This window comes from Mirounga leonina, unplaced genomic scaffold (assembly GCF_011800145.1).
Source record: "Mirounga leonina isolate KUSES-001 unplaced genomic scaffold, KU_Mleo_1.0 Mir_127, whole genome shotgun sequence".
NCBI lineage: Eukaryota > Metazoa > Chordata > Mammalia > Carnivora > Phocidae > Mirounga > Mirounga leonina.
In genome coordinates, this window is record NW_023270316.1 from 63,708,323 (window position 1) to 63,730,135 (window position 21,813).

At 35.6% G+C, this 21,813-nt stretch overlaps 1 protein-coding gene across 2 annotated transcripts; it reads right to left on the bottom strand.

Moving 5' to 3' along the window:
* Positions 1-401: 401 nt before the first annotated feature.
* Positions 402-16,147, bottom strand: UFM1 (ubiquitin fold modifier 1). Of its 2 annotated transcripts, XM_035003503.1 has the most exons (7): positions 15,834-16,147; positions 15,700-15,756; positions 11,144-11,201; positions 7,580-7,619; positions 6,364-6,396; positions 4,502-4,565; positions 402-1,014 (listed from the first exon to the last, which is right to left on the bottom strand). In XM_035003503.1, coding segments are annotated over exons 1-7 (255 nt in total). In that variant the 5' UTR covers positions 15,836-16,147; the 3' UTR covers positions 402-1,013. The 2 variants fall into 2 exon arrangements, with proteins under 2 accessions (XP_034859394.1, XP_034859393.1); XM_035003502.1 differs by lacking the exon at positions 402-1,014 and having other exon boundaries at positions 2,399-4,565; positions 15,834-16,020.
* Between the last annotated feature and the right edge of the window lie 5,666 nt (positions 16,148-21,813).

The following is a 21,813-nucleotide window of genomic DNA, read 5'->3' on the forward strand; positions in this document are numbered from 1 at the left end:
TCTGAGTCAAGAGTAAATTCTCTACTACAAGAAATGGTGAGGAATATATTCATTAACCAAATATTCTAGCAAAAGAATTTATTAGGCATGAGCCACAAATTGTTGCGATTTTCAAAGTTTTTATTCTCTTCTGTAGTCTTTTGATCATAAAGTATTTATTATCTATTATGGGCAAGGTAATTTGGAAATCCTGTTTCAATCACAATCTTACACTTTTATAAAATTTATACTTTAAATCAGAGACAAATATAACTCTGTATTTAACAATTGCTACAATGGGGGAATGTCCAAAATGCAATGGTTGCTTGGAGAGTTAAACAACCTAGCTCTGCTCGGGAGGAGTGAGGAAAGGCTCCCCAGCTTTTAAACTTGAAGAATCAATCCTGGATTTTTCAGGAGGACCACTGGAGAAAGTAGAGGCATGGAGGTGTGAGACCATGGCACAATGGAGATAATAAGTATCTGTAGTTCAGTGTAGCTGCAGTGCAAATCAGTCGTGGTACCAGATGACTCTGAACGAAGAGCAGTTCATGAAGGTTCTCACGTCATATATAGATTTTTATTCAGCAGGATTTTGACTAGTGGAACTACACAATCGTATTTCCATGCCAAAAACCTCATTACAACAACAGCGTGAAAGAGGGAACCGAGAGACTACAAGCTTTTCTAATAGCATTTATGAGAGGATGAGGGCTTTAATTACAGATCTTGGACATATTTTGTAAATGGAATAGAATCTTGTGATGGGTTTGCTATGGCAAAAGAAAAGGGAAAAAAAATCTAATGAGTCCCAAATACCTGGCTTAGGCAATTTGGAGGCTGTAGCTAATAGATTGGATAGGCTAAACCTTTTGAGAATGTTTATTTCAAATAGAATGGTTTAACTACACAGCCTGATTTAAATAATGATCTATCTCTAGTATTATCAGAGGGTAGTTCCAGAATTTCTGTATTGGAGGGCCTTATGGGCAACAATCTGGTCAGAAGAGCAGGGTACCAATCTTGTAGCTGCATCTGCAAGATACATAAAATGATAGGAACATAAATTGTCTGATGAAGCTGATGAATATGGCACCACAGTCCTGCTCTCACTGTGCCAGCCTATGGTGTAGCACCAGAATCATAATTATCTTTATTTGACTGACTTTTACTGAATGTCCTATAATTTTACCACATTTACACCATCAAATTTACCCCACGTATTGAAGTGTAATGCCATTCATGATTATTACACACACATTAAGTACTCTGAAATAAGAATTGAAGTCCTAGACATTTTCTATTTTTAAATTTATAATTCAATACAGATACAGATTTGGTATATTGTGGAGAAAAAAAGATACTAAAAATTCTCCTTGTATGATGTGAAGAGTTCCAAAGTCATAAAAGGGGTCAAATCCAAATCTCAACCTACTTAAGCCTTTCTTCTTCTGTAAAAGGGGGATAATTTGGAATTGTTAAGAATGAAGAAGTATATCAAAATCTTTGACACATAGATGTTCAATACATTTCTTTTGGGTGAATTACCTATGTAAATCATATATACATGTGTATGTACATACAGAACCACAAACTACGTAAGTAATATATATTCATATGTATATAGACACACACACACATCTATATATATATGTATACATGTAATTTACCTATGTAACCTGCTGCTTTATAAACAGCCTTGGGAACACTGAACAGTCAATTCAGAACTGCTCCATTAAAGTGTATTAATGCTTCCAAGTTCAAAAATATTTCAATGCCTTGGGTAAAAGACATGGTAAATATTTTTAATATCTTAATTTGGGGAGAGGGGGCCTTAAAGGGGATTGAATTTTCTTCCCATTAACTTTCCTTTCGCATAATTTTAAGAAATAAAATATCCACAAAAACTATTATATAAACACTTTAAAATGAGGTTTTACTACCAGTGAGAGAGACTGTTAGCTAGTGTCTCTGAACTTAGTCAGCTACTAGAGAACCAAGAAGTGGATGTACACTTTCCAAGATTCTAGAACATATCCTAGTCACTTCTACCCTTGGACTTAATTTTGCTCATCTACAAAGTGAAAAGGTTGGCCTTATCATTTTCAAACCCAGCTGCACAACAAGTATCACCAGGAGGTGATACCAGATTCTTCTATGATATACCAGATTTAAGGATTCAAAACTTTAGGGGTGATTTCTAGATATCCGTATTTTTAATTCTCTAGGTGGCTCTGATAATCACTTAGGTTTGGAACATATCAGCCTACACAATTACTGTAATTGCTCTCTTTTTTGTTCCTGAAAAAGGACTGGCATTTGGAAGTATATATTCATTTCTATGACCTATGGTGATTAATCATCTTTGCCCCACCCCCCACCTTTTTTTGCAACATTTGTTATACACTGGCTCAACAGGTGTGCTGATTAGGAGCTTTAATAATGAAGTAAGAGTAGACAATACAGTTTACAGTATGACAAAATGTATTTCCCTAAGATATTAATTATGTACCAATAGTGTATTTAAACAAAATACGATACTTCAAAACATTCTGCACAAAGAACTTACAGATCACATTTATTTAATAACAAATATCCAGTTCTTTAGGAAATGTTTTTAATTTAAGGACTTACTATAACAAAACTTTCAAAACCAAAGAACAAAAATATTAAATTACTTTATGGCACAGGACATCATAACTTATGTAACACAGCAGGCAGATTGCATTGTACAAACAGGATGGAGGGAAATCTAAATTAAATTTAAAAATTCAGAGAATGGGTATTCATAAATTTCTGGTTAACTGAGGCTTAATGATGTTAAGAACCTGGGGTGTTTGAGCATCAGTTTTGTTTAGAAAAATAAAAACTCCCCAAATATTAGAAGCATACTTTTCAACATTTACAATTCAGAATCTTACTGTTCATTTGTCAAATATATGACAATATCTGGTTAATTTCTTAAATTTAACTACCAATGTCACCCTTGAGATGCTGACCCGGTTGCATCTCCTTATACATTTTTTTCCCAATGAACCTAACACCTATGACAGGGAAGATAATTGACACACGCTTAGATAAAAACTGGTCTTAGAGATAATTTATTCATGAATAATTCAGCAAGCACTTACTGAAAGCCTACTACATTTCCAGGTCTAAAAAGAGCAAGACAAACACAAAGCCTGCCTCCAGGGAGCTCACCATCCAGTATATAGCAGCAGGCCAAGCACTGGTTCTGCATCACTATGAGCCTTCCTTTCATCTTTCAAGATTTGCATAGATACTGATTTCCTCTGTAAGGGCAAATAAAATCTTCCCTTATGCATATCATTCTTTAGATTATCATAAGGGGAATTCTGAAGTCTGTGTGTTGACAAAGCCTACACTCTGCTTTCTCTAATTGCCTTCTGCTCCTTCTGACAATGTCAGATATTTTCTTTTCCCCTTCGTTCTCCACAACACACACTGCACTTTTGCCAATCCAGTTGGCTTTTTCTGTGATGCTTTGCTACAGCTTTCTGTTCCCCTTCACTCTGTCTTTTGTTTCTTTCCTCCTTACTAGAAAACTGGTCATTGGGGTTTCCCCAGGATCCCTTTCCTGACTTCTTACTCACTTGAGTGACTAAACTTAACACCTCCTTAAATGTTGGGTCTTTAGTAAGTATAATAATCAGCATTTCCAATTAGCATTTCCTAGAGCTCTGTTATGAATTCCAGATCTTTCCAATACTCTCTTCCTGAATGCTATTTAGAAATATTACCCTCACAATAAGACAAGAATTTCTTGAGGATTCCTGTTGTAAAGGTTGTATTCGGAGACTGACAAAGGATACGTAACTTAGCAAAGAACGCTTCTAACTTTATTCTCAATTCTTACCAAGTAGTGGATTCTGCAAGATCATAGTTAAAACTCTTTGGTGTGAGGTATCAATTTTACACAAAAGGGCTAGATCAAAAAATTCAATTTTGGAGTCTCTGATACAGTTTGAAACTTAAGAAAACCTAAATGATAAAAAGTTAAAGATAGTTACGTATTCATTGATATGTCTATATCCTTTATCATGAACAATATACAATTGAGAATTCAACTATTTTTAAGTGTGTAAGTCAGATGCTATCAAGCAAACTGCCATGTATGACCCATAGTCCTTTTAAATGTTTAACTCAGACAAATAGGAAGATTCAGTAAACTTTAATTTTCCAAATGTTCTCAGAAAGAGCTATCAGAAGCATCCACCACTTACAAAACACAGCTGGATAATCCACTGAGCCCGAATGAACTACCTGTGTGTTGTGAGGTAGCAATGACAGGCTATGATCTTCTGTGGAGATGATACCCTCTATGCATAAGCAGTCCCTCTTCACAGGAAGAGTGTGAATAACAAGAAGGCACAGAGTCACCCTTCATTATTTCATCAACTACTGGTGTTTTCATAGTGTTTTAAATGGCTGATTTCAGTTTTACAACAATACCAATATTTATTTGGAAAGGTCATCTTATGTTCCAGGTAGCAGATATTACCAACTTCCAACACGATCTCTAGGAATAATTCGCAGTTCTGAACCATGCTTTAGGAAAACATTTCCTACACAAACAAACAAAACATAAAGTTAGGTATTTAAAAAATGACAAGTTATCTTAACATTCCAACAACGATCATAATACAAGATACAAAGAAGTGTAAAGTAAGTAGGTACAGAAGCTCAGATATTTTCAGAATCTAACTCCAAGCTTTTTAAGGCTTGTTCCCATTCCTCTCATATCTTCACAACCCAACCAAATGTCTGAAAATTTTAAATAAGAACACTAGCCACAAAAGTGCTAATGCATACACTCAGCAAACAACAATGTAATTTAACCATCAATACTTGCTAATTTAATACACAATAAAATATCTGAGGACAGAAAGAATAGTAAATCTTTTTTTTTAAGATTTTATTTATTTATTTTGACAGAGAAAAAGAGAGCGAGAGAAGGAACACAGCAGGGGGAATGACAGAGGGAGAAGCAGACTCTCCACTGAGCAGAGCCCAATGTGGGACTCGATCCCAGGACCCTGGGATCATGACCTGAGCCGAAGGCAGTCACTTAACAACTGAGCCACCCAGGCGCCCCAAGAATAGTAAATCTAAATTACCACAAATGACAGAGGTTTAGAAACCTGATCTGACCTACTTTTGCTCAACTGCTTGCTGAAATTTTCTTCACGCCCCATGATATGCAGATTTCAACTTTTAAGGGTAATACAACAGGCAGCATGTTACAATAAGCGGTAACTCAAATTAGTATGAACTACTGAACATTTCTACAGCAAGAAGAAATAAAACCTTTAAACTGAAGTTTAAAGACATCTCCACAATAAAATTCCTCATGATTCTCAATAATCTTTTTAATTTAATGACATTATATACTTAAAACTATTGATTTAAGTAAAAAAAAAAAAAAATTACAATTTTAGGGCACCTGGGTGGCTCAGTTGGTTAAGCGACTGCCTTCAGCTCAGGTCATGATCCTAGAGTCCCAGGACTGAGTCCCTCATCAGGCTCCCTGCTCGGCAGGGAGTTTGCTTCTCCCTCTGACCCTCCCCCATCTCATGCTCTCTCTCTCTCTCTCAAATAAAATCTTAAAAAAAAAATTACAATTTTAAATCCCTCTTCATTTTCTATACGGTTAAATTTCAATTCCAAGGCCTTATGAGGACAATATAATTTTTTTATAATACAGAAGTACTTTAGAATGATTTAAACATAACTACTGCTCAAATAGAGATCACATTATATTAACACATGCTTAATTTTAAAACACTGTATTTAGATTATAGCCAAAAAAAGGTACATCTAAAAAATATAAAACTACCTATTAAAAAGTTTAAGATCACTTTTACTTTGCCTGCTTGTTAGGACATCAATATACAGCACTGTATAATACCAAGTCTGAAGCTCTGAGTGTGGACTAAGTCCCCTGAAAGACTGTACTTTTTAAAAATAACAGTTAACAGCACTTCCTGAATGCTTACTACGGATAATGCAGACTTGTAAGCACTTCCCATGGACTACCTCACCACTATCATATAAAGGTAGGTCCAAATCATTCCCGAAAGAGTACGATCTTACCGTCACTTTTGGTTCCATGTATTAAAAAACATCTTTTAATGCTTATTAGTGAGGTTTTCTCTTACTTGTAGCCAAAAGCATATATAACTGATACCCATAACAAAACAAATTACTCCAAGACACAGGTAAAGACTCCTACATAACCCTTAAAAAATAGCTATTATCCTGGTAAAAACCCTATCTAGTCTAATTAGAATGAATCACATGTTCAGTATCAACTGACACGCAGAGCCCCACCCACATGTCCGTGAGTTTCAGACAAATACTCACCAGCAGTCTGGGCAGGATTTATTCCTATTCCATCTAGAAAAGAAGTTATAAAATTATCTAAGTGGTTTTATTTCTAAAGCTAAAATGGTTTAATGTAACAAGAGATTTGTCGTTACTATGTATACAGGCACAAGCCAGACAATTTAAATCCAAAAACACGAATAACCAATCTTTCAGTAAGTTACCTGTTGAAATATGTTGAAATAAATATCCGTTATTATTATGCATTTACACATATTGCTGGGCTAGACAAGAACACCTGTCAATGCCATGATCCTGATAAGTTCCATGGAAGACAATGTATTTTACCACACCACACCCAGTGAAAAATAAAGTCAAAAGCACTTTAGGTTATGTCCTTCGTCATTAACATATTGCTCCCAAGGCATAAAATCTCCCCAGGAGAGGCCCCAAAGTCATTTAATTCAAGTTGCAGTGACACCTGATGAAAGTTTACAAAGCACTTCCTAACAGCTAATTTGTAAATCTAAAACTTTCTGGAAAGTAGGTCAGGTAGAGAAACACTGCAATATGACAGCATACAGAATGTTTCAGAATGAGAAATCCTGTCGTATCTAAACTAAAGGGTGCTACCGTGCATTAAACGCATGTTCTCTTAGACTATCCTAACTGCACCTGAACCACTGGCGAGCACCAACAAATACTACCTTGTATTTTTGCAAGATCGTGAAGGCCTTCCCGCAATCTTTACCCTTCATCTTATTTCAGTATCTTCTCACAGGGCTAGTTCCATCACAATCATTACTAGTATTCTAAGATATTCAGAATTTAAACTATAGATCTAATTGAATAAAATCCTCATTATTTCAAGCTTATAAGAAATAGTTTACTACAGGAAAGCAATAAAAAGCTATAGCAAAGGTACATTCCCATTTAACTTCTTATATTCTAAAAGCATCTACAACTTATTAAAAAACTACAACACACCTTGTTAAATAAAGGGAAAAGTTATTTTTAGTAATAATCTGGCATGAAGTGGTAAGGACACAAGATATTGTAAAGTGCTATAAAATACCAGAAGCATAAATAAACTGAAAAGAGCTCATTATGGACAATACCTTGACTTAGTATTTACAATTATGTATATCATTTATGTTAATATTAATTTTGGCCTTTTTAAGTCGATTTTAATTAATTTGACTTTTTAAAACAATTTCTATAGCTCTGAGGTAATAGTTTTAAAATGATTTCTTACCATTGGTAATAATTGCACTTGTTGCTGCAGGAACTTTAAACTAAAAAGGAGAAAAAGGAAAAAAATTATTTTGTATCTTTGTGAAAGTTTATATAAAAAATATATAAATATTTATATACATAAACTATAAAAGATGGCTAGCAAGGATGGGGTATATACAATCAATTCTATAATCCTAAAATGTGATTTATCTTTTAGGATAAATAATGTCATCAAAGAAAATACTATTAATTGGCTTATATTTAATGAACAGTATTTTTTTCTAAATACTGCATTTCACTGCATGCAGGACACCAGGGATTGGAAAATGCATCTTATTTTATGCATTACAGAAAAAGAAAAACACTGTCAATAAATCTACGATCGATGTTTACTCTTTCAGACTGAGACATGCTACTTTTATCATACGTAACTCTCTTTCATAATCAAAAATAAAAGCAAACCACTTGCTTCGAACATTCCTAAAATTTCTCTGTAGAAGCAGTAAGATCAAACAAATGCTATCTTGTATTTAATGGAAGACCAACCAAAGCTCAAATTCCTTCCTCAAATTCTCCTCTGAATATATTGCTGACTTAGATTTCACAGGATTGCAACAGTCTAATTATGCCACCAGGAAATAACAACTAAGTTCAAGTGGGTGCAGATGATGTCAACTAGACAATTATGTGACTGCCACTTGGCTAATAGTGAGAGTAAGACTCCACTGACCTACTTCCAGAGGTGTAAAAAGATTTGTTTTCTGAATCAACAAAATGTGGTATGGAACTTATTGGTAGCTAAAGGGAGAAGTCCTAATTCTTTTGAGACCAGCAGTTGTCAAAATGTGTTCATGTACTCGTAAGTTCATTCATTTATCTAACAAATATTTATTAAGTACTTCTATGCTTATAGACTAGTTTTATAGATATTACAGTTGAGTTTTGTGATCAAATAAATCTGGAAAACACTAAAGTAGTATTCTTTTCAAAATCAGCTAATATGCAGCTAATATAGTTGATTTAATGTCAAGAAGGAAATGGTGAATAAAGTATTTCCCATACTCTTTGGCCACTAATTCTAGTTTTTCATTGTTGTTGTTGTTGTTGTTTTGGTGGTTCTAGTGGCCTTGGAAAAGTATTCTGGGAAATGCTGCTCTGGGTATTTATAATAGCCACATATACATAGTTAAAAACAACTAAAAGTTTAAGTTATAAATTAAAGAATCAAGTTTTAAAATAAAAATTTAACTATGCATGAGAACAATACCTGTTACTGGATTATGCACCTAATAAACACATTAACTTCACAGTCTATATGGTCTATTTTTATTTGTAAATGTCCTTTAAAGATTTAAAAAATTTAAATAAACCTAACTTAAAATAACTTCAAAATGTGCTTTAATATTAAAATACTTCAAAAGTTATTTATAGAGATTGTAATACTTAATAAAACATCTCAGATTTCTAAAATTTGAGATTACAAAGTTTCTAGTTACCCTACTGTCTTATTCTTAGATTATGTCCATTTTAGGATAAGCTATGCATTTTTAGTCACATCCATATAGTGGCAGCATATTTATGAACATTAAAAACCATAAGCAACTGCTGACATAATTACTCCCTTTTCCAGAATGTAGTAGCAACAGTTTAGCAGAAATCTGGGAAGCATCACTAGTGATGTAAAATTCAGCAACTATTATGTTCACCCCACACGACTGACAAGTTTCCTTCTGGATGCAAAGTATTTCATGCTCCTAAATTTTCATTTCTTTTCTTTCTCAGACCCCTAAATCTTGTTAACTTAGAATGTTAAAAGGCTATTCTCAGGTTTTCACAACTTACTACTTAAATTAATTCTTACTCCTATTGGGGAATTTTCTTATTTTTTTATTAAGAGATTTTACTAGGGATTTAAATCCACAGACTCAGTTTGTCAAGTCAACTCTTGTCTTCACTGTAAGATCCTATAATGCCTCATCTTGTGAAAGTCCTTCTCATTGCTGCCTGAAAGTCATAACCTTTCTAAAGGTGTAACACCAGCAATTCATCAACGGTTATAAGCTACATTAAAATCTCAATACATATAAGCAGCTATGTGAAATTTGTAAGATTATTTTCTATTGCATGTCTGTTGTAATTTTTTTATACTTTCACCAGAAGACCAAGATCACAACAATGCCTTTGCCTTACAAAGAACACATATAACTACAAAATATAATAATAAAATATTAATTATAGCTCAAATTGACATACTTCTTAAATTACAATTTGTGGGATCTGCTATGCCCCAGGACCAGGAATAATTCTTGCAGGTGATCTGTGCAGCAGAAAGTAATGCTGATGCTGTACTCAGATTTGTTTCCTTTTTAGTTATTCTATATGGGTGAAAAAGATTAAAACTGACTATAAAACAAGTCCTACCACTTCTCAGTTCAATTATGAAGGAGTGATAAATGATGTCAGTGGTCCTGCACAGTATCTGTAACTACTGATGTGTTGGCTGATTTTCCATTAATAACTTAAATTCAGGGTAGGATTATGGGTTAAGCCAGTTTATTTAGTTACTAAAATTATTCTTCTGTGACTACAAACTTTTTCGAAGATTCTGAATCAAAACATTTGGATTTGAGTTACTCTAGATTTGTACAGCACTTTTAACTTCACAAAATATCAGTAAATGCAATTATATTTTTACTCAGAATCATTTAATCAGACAGGAAGGATAGATATTAATTACTCCCACTTTACAGGATATGAAATTTGAAGAAAAGAGAAATTGGGAGGTTTGCCCATATCACACAAATAATTAATGACACAATTAAACATCTCACAAGTCACATTTTATGCCATTTCCACCAGACCAAGCTACTCTTGTAGTGTTATGTCCAAAGAGCTGCTTTATGGATGCATCTGATAACTCCGGATGAAAAAAATCTTATTTCTTAAGAACCAAAAACCCAAAATGCTTTAAAAGACTACACACTTTTAAAAGCAACCAGTTGACATGCTCATACAGAAAAACTTGAGAAATATGATAAAGACATTAAAAAATTCTAATTTGAGAATCAAAATGAGTAAAAACAGGTTTACGGACTACACTGTAAAATAATGTTGCTGTTTAAAAAAATTCCCATATCCTCAAACCTTTTCAATTTCAGTAAAACTTTTCCTTAAAATTTTCAATGGATGCATTAAACAGAGATTTGTTTAACTCACTTTCCCTACTTCTATTAAGTCTTAACTTCCATTCACTTACTTCTGTAAGTAGGGCTTAACTTTTTGATAGCATTAACCTAGTAATGAATCCGCATGGAAGTGGTAGGTCAGAGTACATGCAAAATTTAAGACTTTTTCTTTTTTTTTTTAAGATTTATTTATTTATTTGAGAGAGAGAGAAGGGAGGAGAGGGAGAGAGAAGCAGATCAGGGCTCGATCTCATGATCCTAAGATCAAACCGGAGCTGAAGCCAAGAATCAGATGCTTAACCAACTATGCCACTCAGGCGCCCCGCAAATTTAAAGACTTTTGAAAAAGATACCAGTAAACTGCATTCCATACAGGTTGTTCCAATTTCTACACTTACTTCTTCTGCTGCAAACTTTAAGACTGCTGTGAAAGGTGTACTTTCAGGAACACTAAGTCTGCAAGAAGAATTAAAAAGAATTTTTTAAAAAGCTGATTATTCTTAAAGCCCCTCGTTCCTTATTTTGGCTAATGTGGTAGACCTGGACAAAACTTTTTTGAGGCTGAAGGTTGTCTATTTTGACTGCACACTATGCTCATTAACTTTAAAATGAAAAAAAAAAAAGCAACTAGTTTCCTAATTGAGATGATGCCCACAGCTCCACCTGAAAATTAACCCATATAGGTGAAACCTTATATATTTGTAATACTTGGATACAAAAAGTTCTAGCATATAGGCTGCTGGTTTCCCCACAAATGGATTTCAAAAAGTCACATTTCTCCTTAGTCATCAGTCCACTTTACCACCTCCAGTCCAAACAGATTTGTTTCCTTTTGCACCTGATGCAGGAAGATCATCGCTTTCATTGTAAGAGTCTAGCTTAACCTTCTCATGAACTTTCTAGTGCACTCTTAATAATCAAGTCTGAAATAGATTAAATTGGTGTAAATGAGTATGTTCACTATGACAAAATGTGAAGTGATTTTCTACCTTTATATCATCATTAGAAAAAGGGCTTAATATAATCTGAAATAACATTTTGTAGAGTAATGCATGATTTTGTTACTAACTTGTACTGTGTTAAGTATATGAAAGATTACCGATAAATGGTCAATCTGTATGAATTTTCCAATTTAAAAACTAAAAATAGAATTGACATTATACCCTAAGAAAACACTTAAAAACAAAGAAGTTAAAAAAAAATACATAAAAAGTTCCTAATGTGAAATAAATAAAAATGACTCAAGACCGTAAAACAGATGATCTTTCAAACCAGGGAAGTGACTGGCAAGCCAACATTTCTCTTTGAAACTTCTCTATTTGTCACCAGAGTATTGTTCCTTAATGTTGTAATAAATTTCCATTATGTGACATCTTAGGTATGTGTCCCACTTCTTCACTTAGTTACAGATCGCTGAATATAAAAATCACTAGCTGCCACAACACATTATAATGACCTCCAGTAGGAGATTCTTGGCTGCCACCATTCTACTTCCCCAAAACACCGCTCAAGAGTGAAAGTGGACATTTTTCTCCCCTTTTCTTTCCTTGTTTTTTTGGAGACAACAGAAACAAAACTCTAAAGGATAACCATTTGTTTAAAAAGCATCTGCTAAAATGGGAATGTGATAGTATACAAAGTAGGGAATTGTACTTGGCAAGTATTTCTGTAGTACATTTACAGCTTTGAAACTGAGATTCATTTTCCTGAAACTGTGCTTCAAAGGGACTCTTAAAACCTTAGGGTTTCAATTCACTTGTGAACTGCAGACAGGAAATGTCCCTGTAATACATACCTAAATGTCATACTGATATTCATTAAAATATGTTTCTACCTGTATTTTAAATTGGTGAGACTGTCCAAAGATAACCCAATAAAATAGTCAAATGAAAACGTATTTCAGTGCATGTTCTAAGTGGCAGAAAAATCAGAGGGACTGGCAGTTAGGCAACTCCACAAATTTTATCTAGATTTGAATTTGTTTTGTTTGCCAGTTGCATCATTTTGCAAATTTGGCGCTTAAACACTACACTGGTGGTTTGAATAAATGGGAATTATTCTGTATATTAAGAGGAATTTTTAAAGTAAATTACTAGTAAATTTTGTCTAATAAATATTACATGTAAACAAATATGACAAAACTTGACAAGTGCTATTATAAAGAACTGAGAATGAAGTTTCTATAGGAAACTGAAGAAGGGAGAGATGAACTCCCCCGACAATTACAGAAATCTTTACTGAGGTGACATTCTGATTATTAAAGGGTGTTGTCTGTCCAGAAGTCGTGGTCCCAAGACTACAATCCAAACACAGAAAAGAACATGTGTAAAAGCAGAGAGGACTAAAGGGCTCCCTTGTCAATATGTGAACATTGACTGAAGCTTTGATTAAGTAATTATGGTAGTAAGGAAGGGGAGAGAAGAGGTGGGAATGAGAATGAAAGATAGGAATCAGACTGAAAAAGTCAAAGCTACATTTAATTCATCCCATATATACAAGAGAACATTTGACTGAACATTTCTATAACCTAATGGCAATACCAAGAGCGAATCTATCAAAAAACAAAAAAACAAAACAAAACAAAAACAGTAAAAACTCTGACATCCCCCAGAATAAATAAGGAACTGAAACATCCTTTTTAGAATTCAACTATTAGTAATGCTAGAAACTCAAAGGACATTTTTCTTTTCTTTTTTTTAAAGATTTTTTTTTTTAATTTATTCATCAGAGACAGAGAGAGAGAGAGGCAGAGGGAGAAGCAGGCTCCCAAGGAGCAGAGAGCCCGATGCGGGACTCGATCCCAGGACCCTGGGATCATGACCTGAGCCGAAGGCAGACGCTTAACCATCTGAGCCACCCAGGCGGCCAAAGGACATTTTTCTATCAAAGCAAATATTTACTGGCTTGGCAAGTGAAAAGTAACATTAAAAAGTCAAAGCATGTTCTCCCATAAATTTTAAAAATTGCATTTAATAGTACCCAAGTACTAGTTACCAATTACTTTGAATAGGATATATAGCATAACTAACCTTACACACACACATACACACACACGTTATACGTATTTTATATACACACACACCCATATACAGATCATACATACACACACCAAACACTAGGTATGCCTATTATATTCACTCAGTCACCAATATTAATTGAACTGGTACAAAATTCCAGGCACTCTTACAGATACTACTGCTGTCCTACTCTGTCCTTTCTTCCACCTTCTCACTTTTTTTCTAGAGAATATTTATACATTGACGAGAATAACCCAGTATAAAGGGAGAAATCAAAGATGATGAGGAGAGAGGAATCTCTGGACTCCATCTACTTTAATCTTGAGAAGACTAAAATAGATGAGATCCAGAGCCCAAGTGGTACAGCTGGTTTTCATAGGAATAAAGTCATGTTTTCCTTTGTAATAGGATGGTGGACAGAAACTATGGGTTTATAGACATAGTAGTAGCTTTATAGATGTGATGATGGAAAGATGAATTTTCCTCTGATGGCTTCGGAAAAAGGGAAAAGCATTGTAAAAAGTATGAATAGATTTTTAAATTCTTTCAGAGAATAAAAAGAAAAATAAGCAAACCTGGGAACGGTAGCAGAGCATTAGGTACTATTGAGCATAGTTGTGAATTTTACATAAAATCCATCAGCCTAATTGTGTAATTTTCTCTAAAGACATTCAGCTATGTACAGAGAACATGGTGGTTGAGCTCAGAGTTGGATGTTTCACCAAGCAAAACATACTGGGGAGAGGAGAACACCAGAGTTGAGGTGAGTGGACACCAGACAGAATGACCAGACCATGGACTCATGGAGGGTAAGAAAAGGAACCGGGTAAAGCAGGGGGGAGAGGGTAGTGACAGATTTAAAAAGCAGTCTGATCAATGAATTAATTCCTTTTAATTCATTACTCTGAAATATTAGAGTAAATTAGATGTAAGAAGAGTATGTGGTCATCCACAAGAGCATACTTGAAAATGACACCTTAGCTGGAGCAGTTACTGAAAAAGACCTTAAGGGTTTAGGCTGTAACCATGTATATTTGAGATAAGGTGAAAAAAAGATTCATCTAGAGATCAAATGATCAAAAAAGCTTAACAGTAGGAGTTGCATGGGAAACAGCTTAAGGGTAGGAGTTGCATGGGTCATAGATAGTTAAGTCACTGAGGCTGACAACTGCTAACAGCTTGGTTAAGTAGGTCTCGATATTAACTATATTAACTATGCTTAAAATCCTATTGAAGTCTTGTCCTTTGCCGCATTTTATGCGACTTCCAGCTGCAATAATGTTTATCTAAAATCACAGAAAATTCCGGATGAATATGTAGTTGAGGCCGTGCCAATCCATCATTCAACTGCTAAAGGAGAAAAAAAGGCCTCGCGTGGATAAACTGCCCTATTTCTGCATTTCCCATTCCTACTAATCACACTTTATTAAATCCCAACATAATAAGCGTATGACTTGAAGCTCATTACTTCGTGACGTCCTACTGTTGAGTCACTCACACGGAATCAGAAGACGGACAGTGATAAACGTTCAAGTAATTTCAGAATCTGAACTGGGCTGTCTTCCCCTTCCTGTAACAGCTGGTCAAAGCGGCAAAAGGCCCTTCCAATCAGGAGCAGATAGGGACTTCCTTAAGGACCCCAGCAAATCATAAGAGTCGTCTACACGTCCTCCCGCTCCAACACCCACCCAGGGAGTCCCGTGGACAGGTCACCACGTTCCAGTCACACGCCCTTGCTCCCTCGCGCCGGGGGGAGCTGACACTCAGTGCAACGGGCGCGGGATGTCGCCTCTCAGGCTCGAGGGGGATGGGGGAGGCTCCAGGAAGAGCGAGGGAGAGGAAAAGGGACGGCATGCAGCCTGCTGGGGTGGGAGAGGATCTGGAGGCCAGCCTGGTCCCCCCTAACCCGCAAGCCACACCGCCGCCAGGCTACTCACACTTTGTAAGGCAGCCGCGGGTCCGACGTCAGCGTGATCTTAAAGGAAACCTTCGACCTGAGGAGGAGAGCGGGAGAGAGTTAAAGTCGTGCAGCGGGACCAGGGGTTGGAATCGGGGTCAAAAAACCACTTACATGGTGGAGCCGCTCCGGGCGGAGATGCCCGCCAATTCCGCCTGGCCTCCCACTTCCTCTGCCGTGCCCGGGAACGCACCGCCCCACTCAGGTCCACGTCTCCCTCAGCAAACTGGGGACCTCCAAAGTTGCTGTTGTCTAAGGCACTGCCTGAAAATCGGCTCCTGTTGTTCGAGCTGGGCGGAGCCTACAAGTTACAAAGAGCTACTTCTTTTACATTTCAAGCTCTGAGACTAAAGCATGGATCGTATGGAAGAATATTTTTCTAACTGCGATTATGTTCTTCCGTATTTTCAGTCAGGCAATACCAATACGGGTAGAGACGGTAGGACTCTAGGTCGCAGCTGGCAGCCTGGGGCGGAAGTAAGTGCATAGAGTAGGCGGGCGCAGAGTGAGGCGTGGCGAGGGGCGGGAGGTGGGCGGGGCTTGGGGGGCCGGCGTTCCACGAATTTGCTAAGGCAATCGGTTCGCGGAAAATCTGGAGTGTGGAGTTCAAGACACTGGAATCTTCGCCCCGCTTTAGTGTTAGTATTCTTCTGTCTTTCCAGCAATGCAATGCTCTTATATCTTGTATTTCCAATTTTTCCCCCTTAACACTAAACACAATACTGACGTCTAACTTCAACAGACAACAGTTACCAAGTTGGTGAGATAGACAAGATCCCTGTGTTAGAGCAACTTGGAGTGTAGATGGAAAGAGCAGTCCACGAACAGGATTCCAAAAGTTTATTGTGTGGCCTAATTGGATTAAACCAGGGAACTAGGGTGCTGATCATCAGCACATTTATTCAATTTAATAACAAACTTTGAATCCTTTCTATGTGGCAGGCAGTAAAAAGCTAAACGCTGGGGATGCTGGAATGAGTAAAATAGGTAGGTGCCAACCCTCTGGGATCTAACAGAAGTTCTAGTATGTGAAGACAGACTGAATGTCCCCTAAATTTATTACAAATCTAATCATCTGTGTTTGCAAGATAAACATCCCTCTCACAATGTCTGTAATGCCTTTTCTAAGAAATATTGCAATGAATGACAAAATAGGAAACAGGTAAGTACTAAAATAATGAGGAGATCTAGCTAATTTTTCAGATATTATGTTAGATTTTTTGAGAGATAGCTAAGAGGAATAGGGAAGCAACTGCAGTAGGAATGTTAAAGACCAATTTCTGTAATTTTGTATCAGAGTGCTCTTCTGTGGTCACAGCTCCCCAGGGAGAGAGTGCTGACTCTGCCTTAGAAAAGAAAGGCTTTGATATTCTCATGACACTCATGTGTGTTCTTCACTTAGAAAAATGCAGAAAATGCAGAAAGCTGGAGGCAAATGTTGATTGATAGATTTGGGGATTGACAGGAATAGCATTAATAGCTGAAACTATGGGATTAGTTGGTATGACTATGATTTTTGAGAACAGCAGTAAGAAGAAAACTACTGATTGTGTCTACCTGGTATCAGCCCAGCAATGAAGAGACTAGAGTGCATACTTACAGTCTTTATTTCTAAAAATACATATGTATTTTTAAACAATATTTGCATCTTTTTATTTATAGTTTTATTTCTGCTCGTGTATAAAAACATGTTGTAAAATCCTGAAGAGAAAAAGTATTTTGTTTATAGAGTTTTTATTATATTTATAAAAAGTAATGAAGACAAGATTCAACCCCAGGCAATGTGACTTCAGTACTCACATTCCATTACCTCTTTAGAAAACATATTAATATAATATATTATATCAAAAGGACAAGGGGAAAATATTGTGTTCAAAAGATATTGAAAAGAACTTAATCCTAAATCTTTAGAATTCTTTCCCACCTCAATACCCTAACCTTCGTACCCATATATTTGTATCCTCAGAGTCACAGCATAATTTCTAGAGCCTTCTGAGTTTTATTTTCTTGATACAAGAAAAGAATTGATAAATAGATTCATTTATACTTAATATTTTTTGTTCTTTTAAACTTTGCTAGGGCATCCAGCAAAATTTGGCAAGTATATCAGAAAAAGAACCTTATTTACTGAAACGTTAAAGTGCTGAAGAACATTTAATGACCGTAAACGAAAGCGAACTCTGGATTTATGAGGTAATTGGCAAATGCAACATTTTAAGGCAAGGAACAGCATAAATGGCCTAATGTGTTTTGGAAGGGATCCAATTAGTATCATGTAGGGGCAGAAATGATTATAGAGTGCACAGTATGACCATATTAGAACCCATTAAATATAAATGAAACACTAATGTTCTGTTTGCAAAAGCATACAAATTTCTCATTATTAGAAAGGAATTGGAGGGAAATTAAATTTGTATAAGAACTAAAAAGATTTGCTTATGTAGTCATAAAAATCCTTCTTACCAGTATATCTGTAACCAGCTTTAAATAAGATAGAAAACGTCAGATTTGGAAGCGAAAAAAAAAAAAAAATTGTCTTCCTAAGTTTTTCACCCTAATTTGACTATATTTATGATTATGACTAAAATCACCTGATACTCTAATTATGTAATCCTGAAAGATTTTCACTGGGATAAATCTTAGGATCTTTTACTCCAAACATTTCATATTACAGGAAAAAAATTGTAGTTTGGCCAATTGATAATGAATGGATATTTTTATTGCAGTTTAATTTGGTCATTTTTTAAAATTATCTTTACTCTTCCTACAATCCTCTATGGGACATTAATATCATTGGGGCCATGATAATAATAATGGTTCAAAATGTATTAAGATTTACTTTGTGCTAAGTATTATCTTTAACATTTAGTATAAGGGGAATCACAAAATACAGATTTTAAACTATGATTGCCTTTAAGTTATATATCAATGAAAAGAAACCTTAAATGGGAGAGTTGATCTGGTAGACAAAAGTACTTGGGAATATGTAAATGTTGTGTTGATCCTAAGATAAGGAGTATAAGTTTACATCCCTGAGAGCCAAAGAACGATGAAATATAGGTGAGATTAGAGCCTAGTAAAGCCTTAGAGGAGATCACAGTTCTAAATGTGCTGCACTTGATTATTATTTTATTTATTTATTTTTCTGATTGAGAGAGAGAGAGCCAGAGAGCTGGGGTGGGGGGAGGGGGGAGGGAGAGAATTCCAAGCAGACCCCACCTAGAGCTTGGACCCCATACAGGGCGCTTATCTCACCACCCTGAGATCATGACCTGAGCCAAAACCAAGAGTCGGATGCTTAATTGAATGAGCCACCCAGGAACCTCTGCCCTTGATTATTATGATTCCATACCCTTCCCAAATATTTCCTGAAATTAAATGAGAAAAAAAGGGCTTTTCTTAGGAAGGTCATTGTTTGACTATAAGCCTTGTAAATGTGAGATATAATCACAAGACTTGGAATATTTTAACTACAGAATTTGTAAAATACTTTCATTGTGAGAAAACATTTTAAATTGTAAAAACAAAACAAAATGGGAATTTACCAGTCTTGTATAATTAAATTTTCTCTCTAAATATCATGTGAATTATTTGTTTAATGGGAACATTACTTGTTAGAAAAATTAAAATAATCTCTGACAGGTCTATTCCAAACACAGGATTATGGTTTGTTCTACTCATTTTTATTCTTCCAACAGCTCTGAGGTTAATACTATTAATATTCCACTATTAGAAGAAGAAAGTAGCACACAACTATTAAAAGACTTATCCTAAGTTTAAATAAGTGGTTGAAATGAGATCAAACTCAGATATCTGATATTAAAACCGGGTTTTATTTACTACAGGAGTTTAAGGATCTAAGCTGTATCCTTAGCTAGTACAAAACAATACTTTGGGGTAGCAAATATTGTTATCCCTCTTTCACAGATAAGGAAGTTAAGAGAAACTAATTTTTTCAAGGTCACAAAACTAGTAAAGTGCCAGAGCTGGTATTGGAATCCTGGCAGGTTGGATTCAGAGCCTACACTCCTCAACGTGATATACCATGAATCTATGATCACTTATTTATAAATATTACTCTTACATCATAGATACTCTGTTTTTCCCACTTCAGTCTCAAAGTCAGTTAGATTTCTTATCCTGTGCGAGATATAATAATAGTTATTCCTCTCATATAATTGTAGAATCTTTTTATATTATGTTGAAAAGGAATTCAAAAGGAACTCAGGAGAGACAGTACCATTTCGAGAAGAAACCAGAAACAGAAGAGTACACACTGAATGAGACCATTTATATATATGGTTCAACATCAACAAAATTAATCTATGGTGTTAGAAGTGAGAATGGAGGTTGCTTTTGTGGGGGCACAGTGACGGAAGTATAAAAGGAGCTTCATGGATGCTGATAACATGTTTCCTGACCTGGGTGTTGATTATACTGCTGTATTAACTCTCTGAAAATTCATCAAGTTGATATACTTAGGGTCTGTGTATTTTGTGTGTATTCTATTCCAATAAAAGTTTATCTTTAAAGATTCTAAAGACTAAAAGATAAACACGGTTACAAAAAAAATGACTGGGAGTGATACTGGAATTTTAGTGGGCAGGTTGTCAGGGGACTAGCAATGCTAACTGCAAAGAGTGGGAAAGGGTAAAAATCGTGCATTTTCAAGGTATGCAAGTACAATGGAAATCAAGAAGAAATTTACTTTTTATTTTTTCCTGGTACTTTTCAAGACTTAAGCTTTTTGAAAAATCATGTAATCAACTGCTACACTTTTCATGACATTTGAATTTCCAATCAATACAGCAGTATCAAGGTATATTTGTGGCTATTTTATTCATTGGTACAAGTATTAGCCAGTTCACTATAACAGCTTCATTTCACTTCACTGTATAGATTTTATGTGAAACCTATATTAAAGTACATGCCAAATTATTATAATTTACTTTTATTTCTCTTATATATTACAGTTAGGACATGATACAGATTTTTTAAAACTATGTGTGTAGGTAGTTTGTATTATCCAGGAAACTATATTCAGGATTAAAAAGGGAGCATTAAAATATTTGCAATAAGAAAAGGGGCATTGGGAAGCACTGGTTTATAATGGATACTAACTTCTCACAGCCCGATCTCTGGTGTACTAAAAATATAATTCCTTTTTTCTTTCTCTCTGTCTCTCTGTTTCAAGCCAATTTCTACCTACTGGCACTAAGTTAACCTGATTTTTCTTGGCCAAATCAAAGTTTTCTTAGTCAAGTTGGGATTTCTAGATCCAATATGGTTCCACTACAGTTCTTCTTGTATGTAGAATACAGGCTTTCGGGCGCCTGGGTGGCTCAGTTGGTTAAGCGACTACCTTCGGCTCAGGTCATGATCCTGGAGTCCCTGGATCGAGTCCTGCATCGGGCTCCTTGCTCAGCAGGGGGTCTGCTTCTCCCTCTGACCCTCCCCCCTCTCATGTGCTCTCTCTCTCTCATTCTCTCTCTCAAATAAATAAAATCTTTTAAAAAAAAAGAATACAGACTTTCAGAATATCTGTTTGTCATCATCTGTCCATATACCCATTGTAGTTTATATCCACTGACATCATCTGAGATACCTGCTATCCCATTATTCTCTGGGGATATATATTCTTTTTGAATGTTGGCAAGGTGTCTTCAGACCCACCAGTCCTATTTAAGGGATATAAGAGATTACTCTGTGAATGTAGGAAATCAGCAGGGCTGGGTCTTCTTTGACTGGTTATGAGTTTCTCTCTCCAGAATGAAGGGGGGAATTTGTTGCTTTCCTGGGTTCCAATGGACCAAAAACTAGACATCTTTTCTCGGGTTCTATAATTCTATAGCGGTTATTTTCCTAGAGATCAGGGAATAGGTCCATTTTTTAAGGAATATCTTCCATGTCCTAACTCTATGGGTTTTTTTTCCTCCTTACTTCAGCCCAAATTAGTTTAACATCTTGGCTAGAGAAGGTTGAGAAGGCAGCAGAGGGAAAGTGTATTGGCTCAGAAATTAAGCTTTCAAGTATCTACTTTATATATTTTGCAACTCACAAGCTTAGAATTGTCTTATTTTGTTCTCTGTTGCCT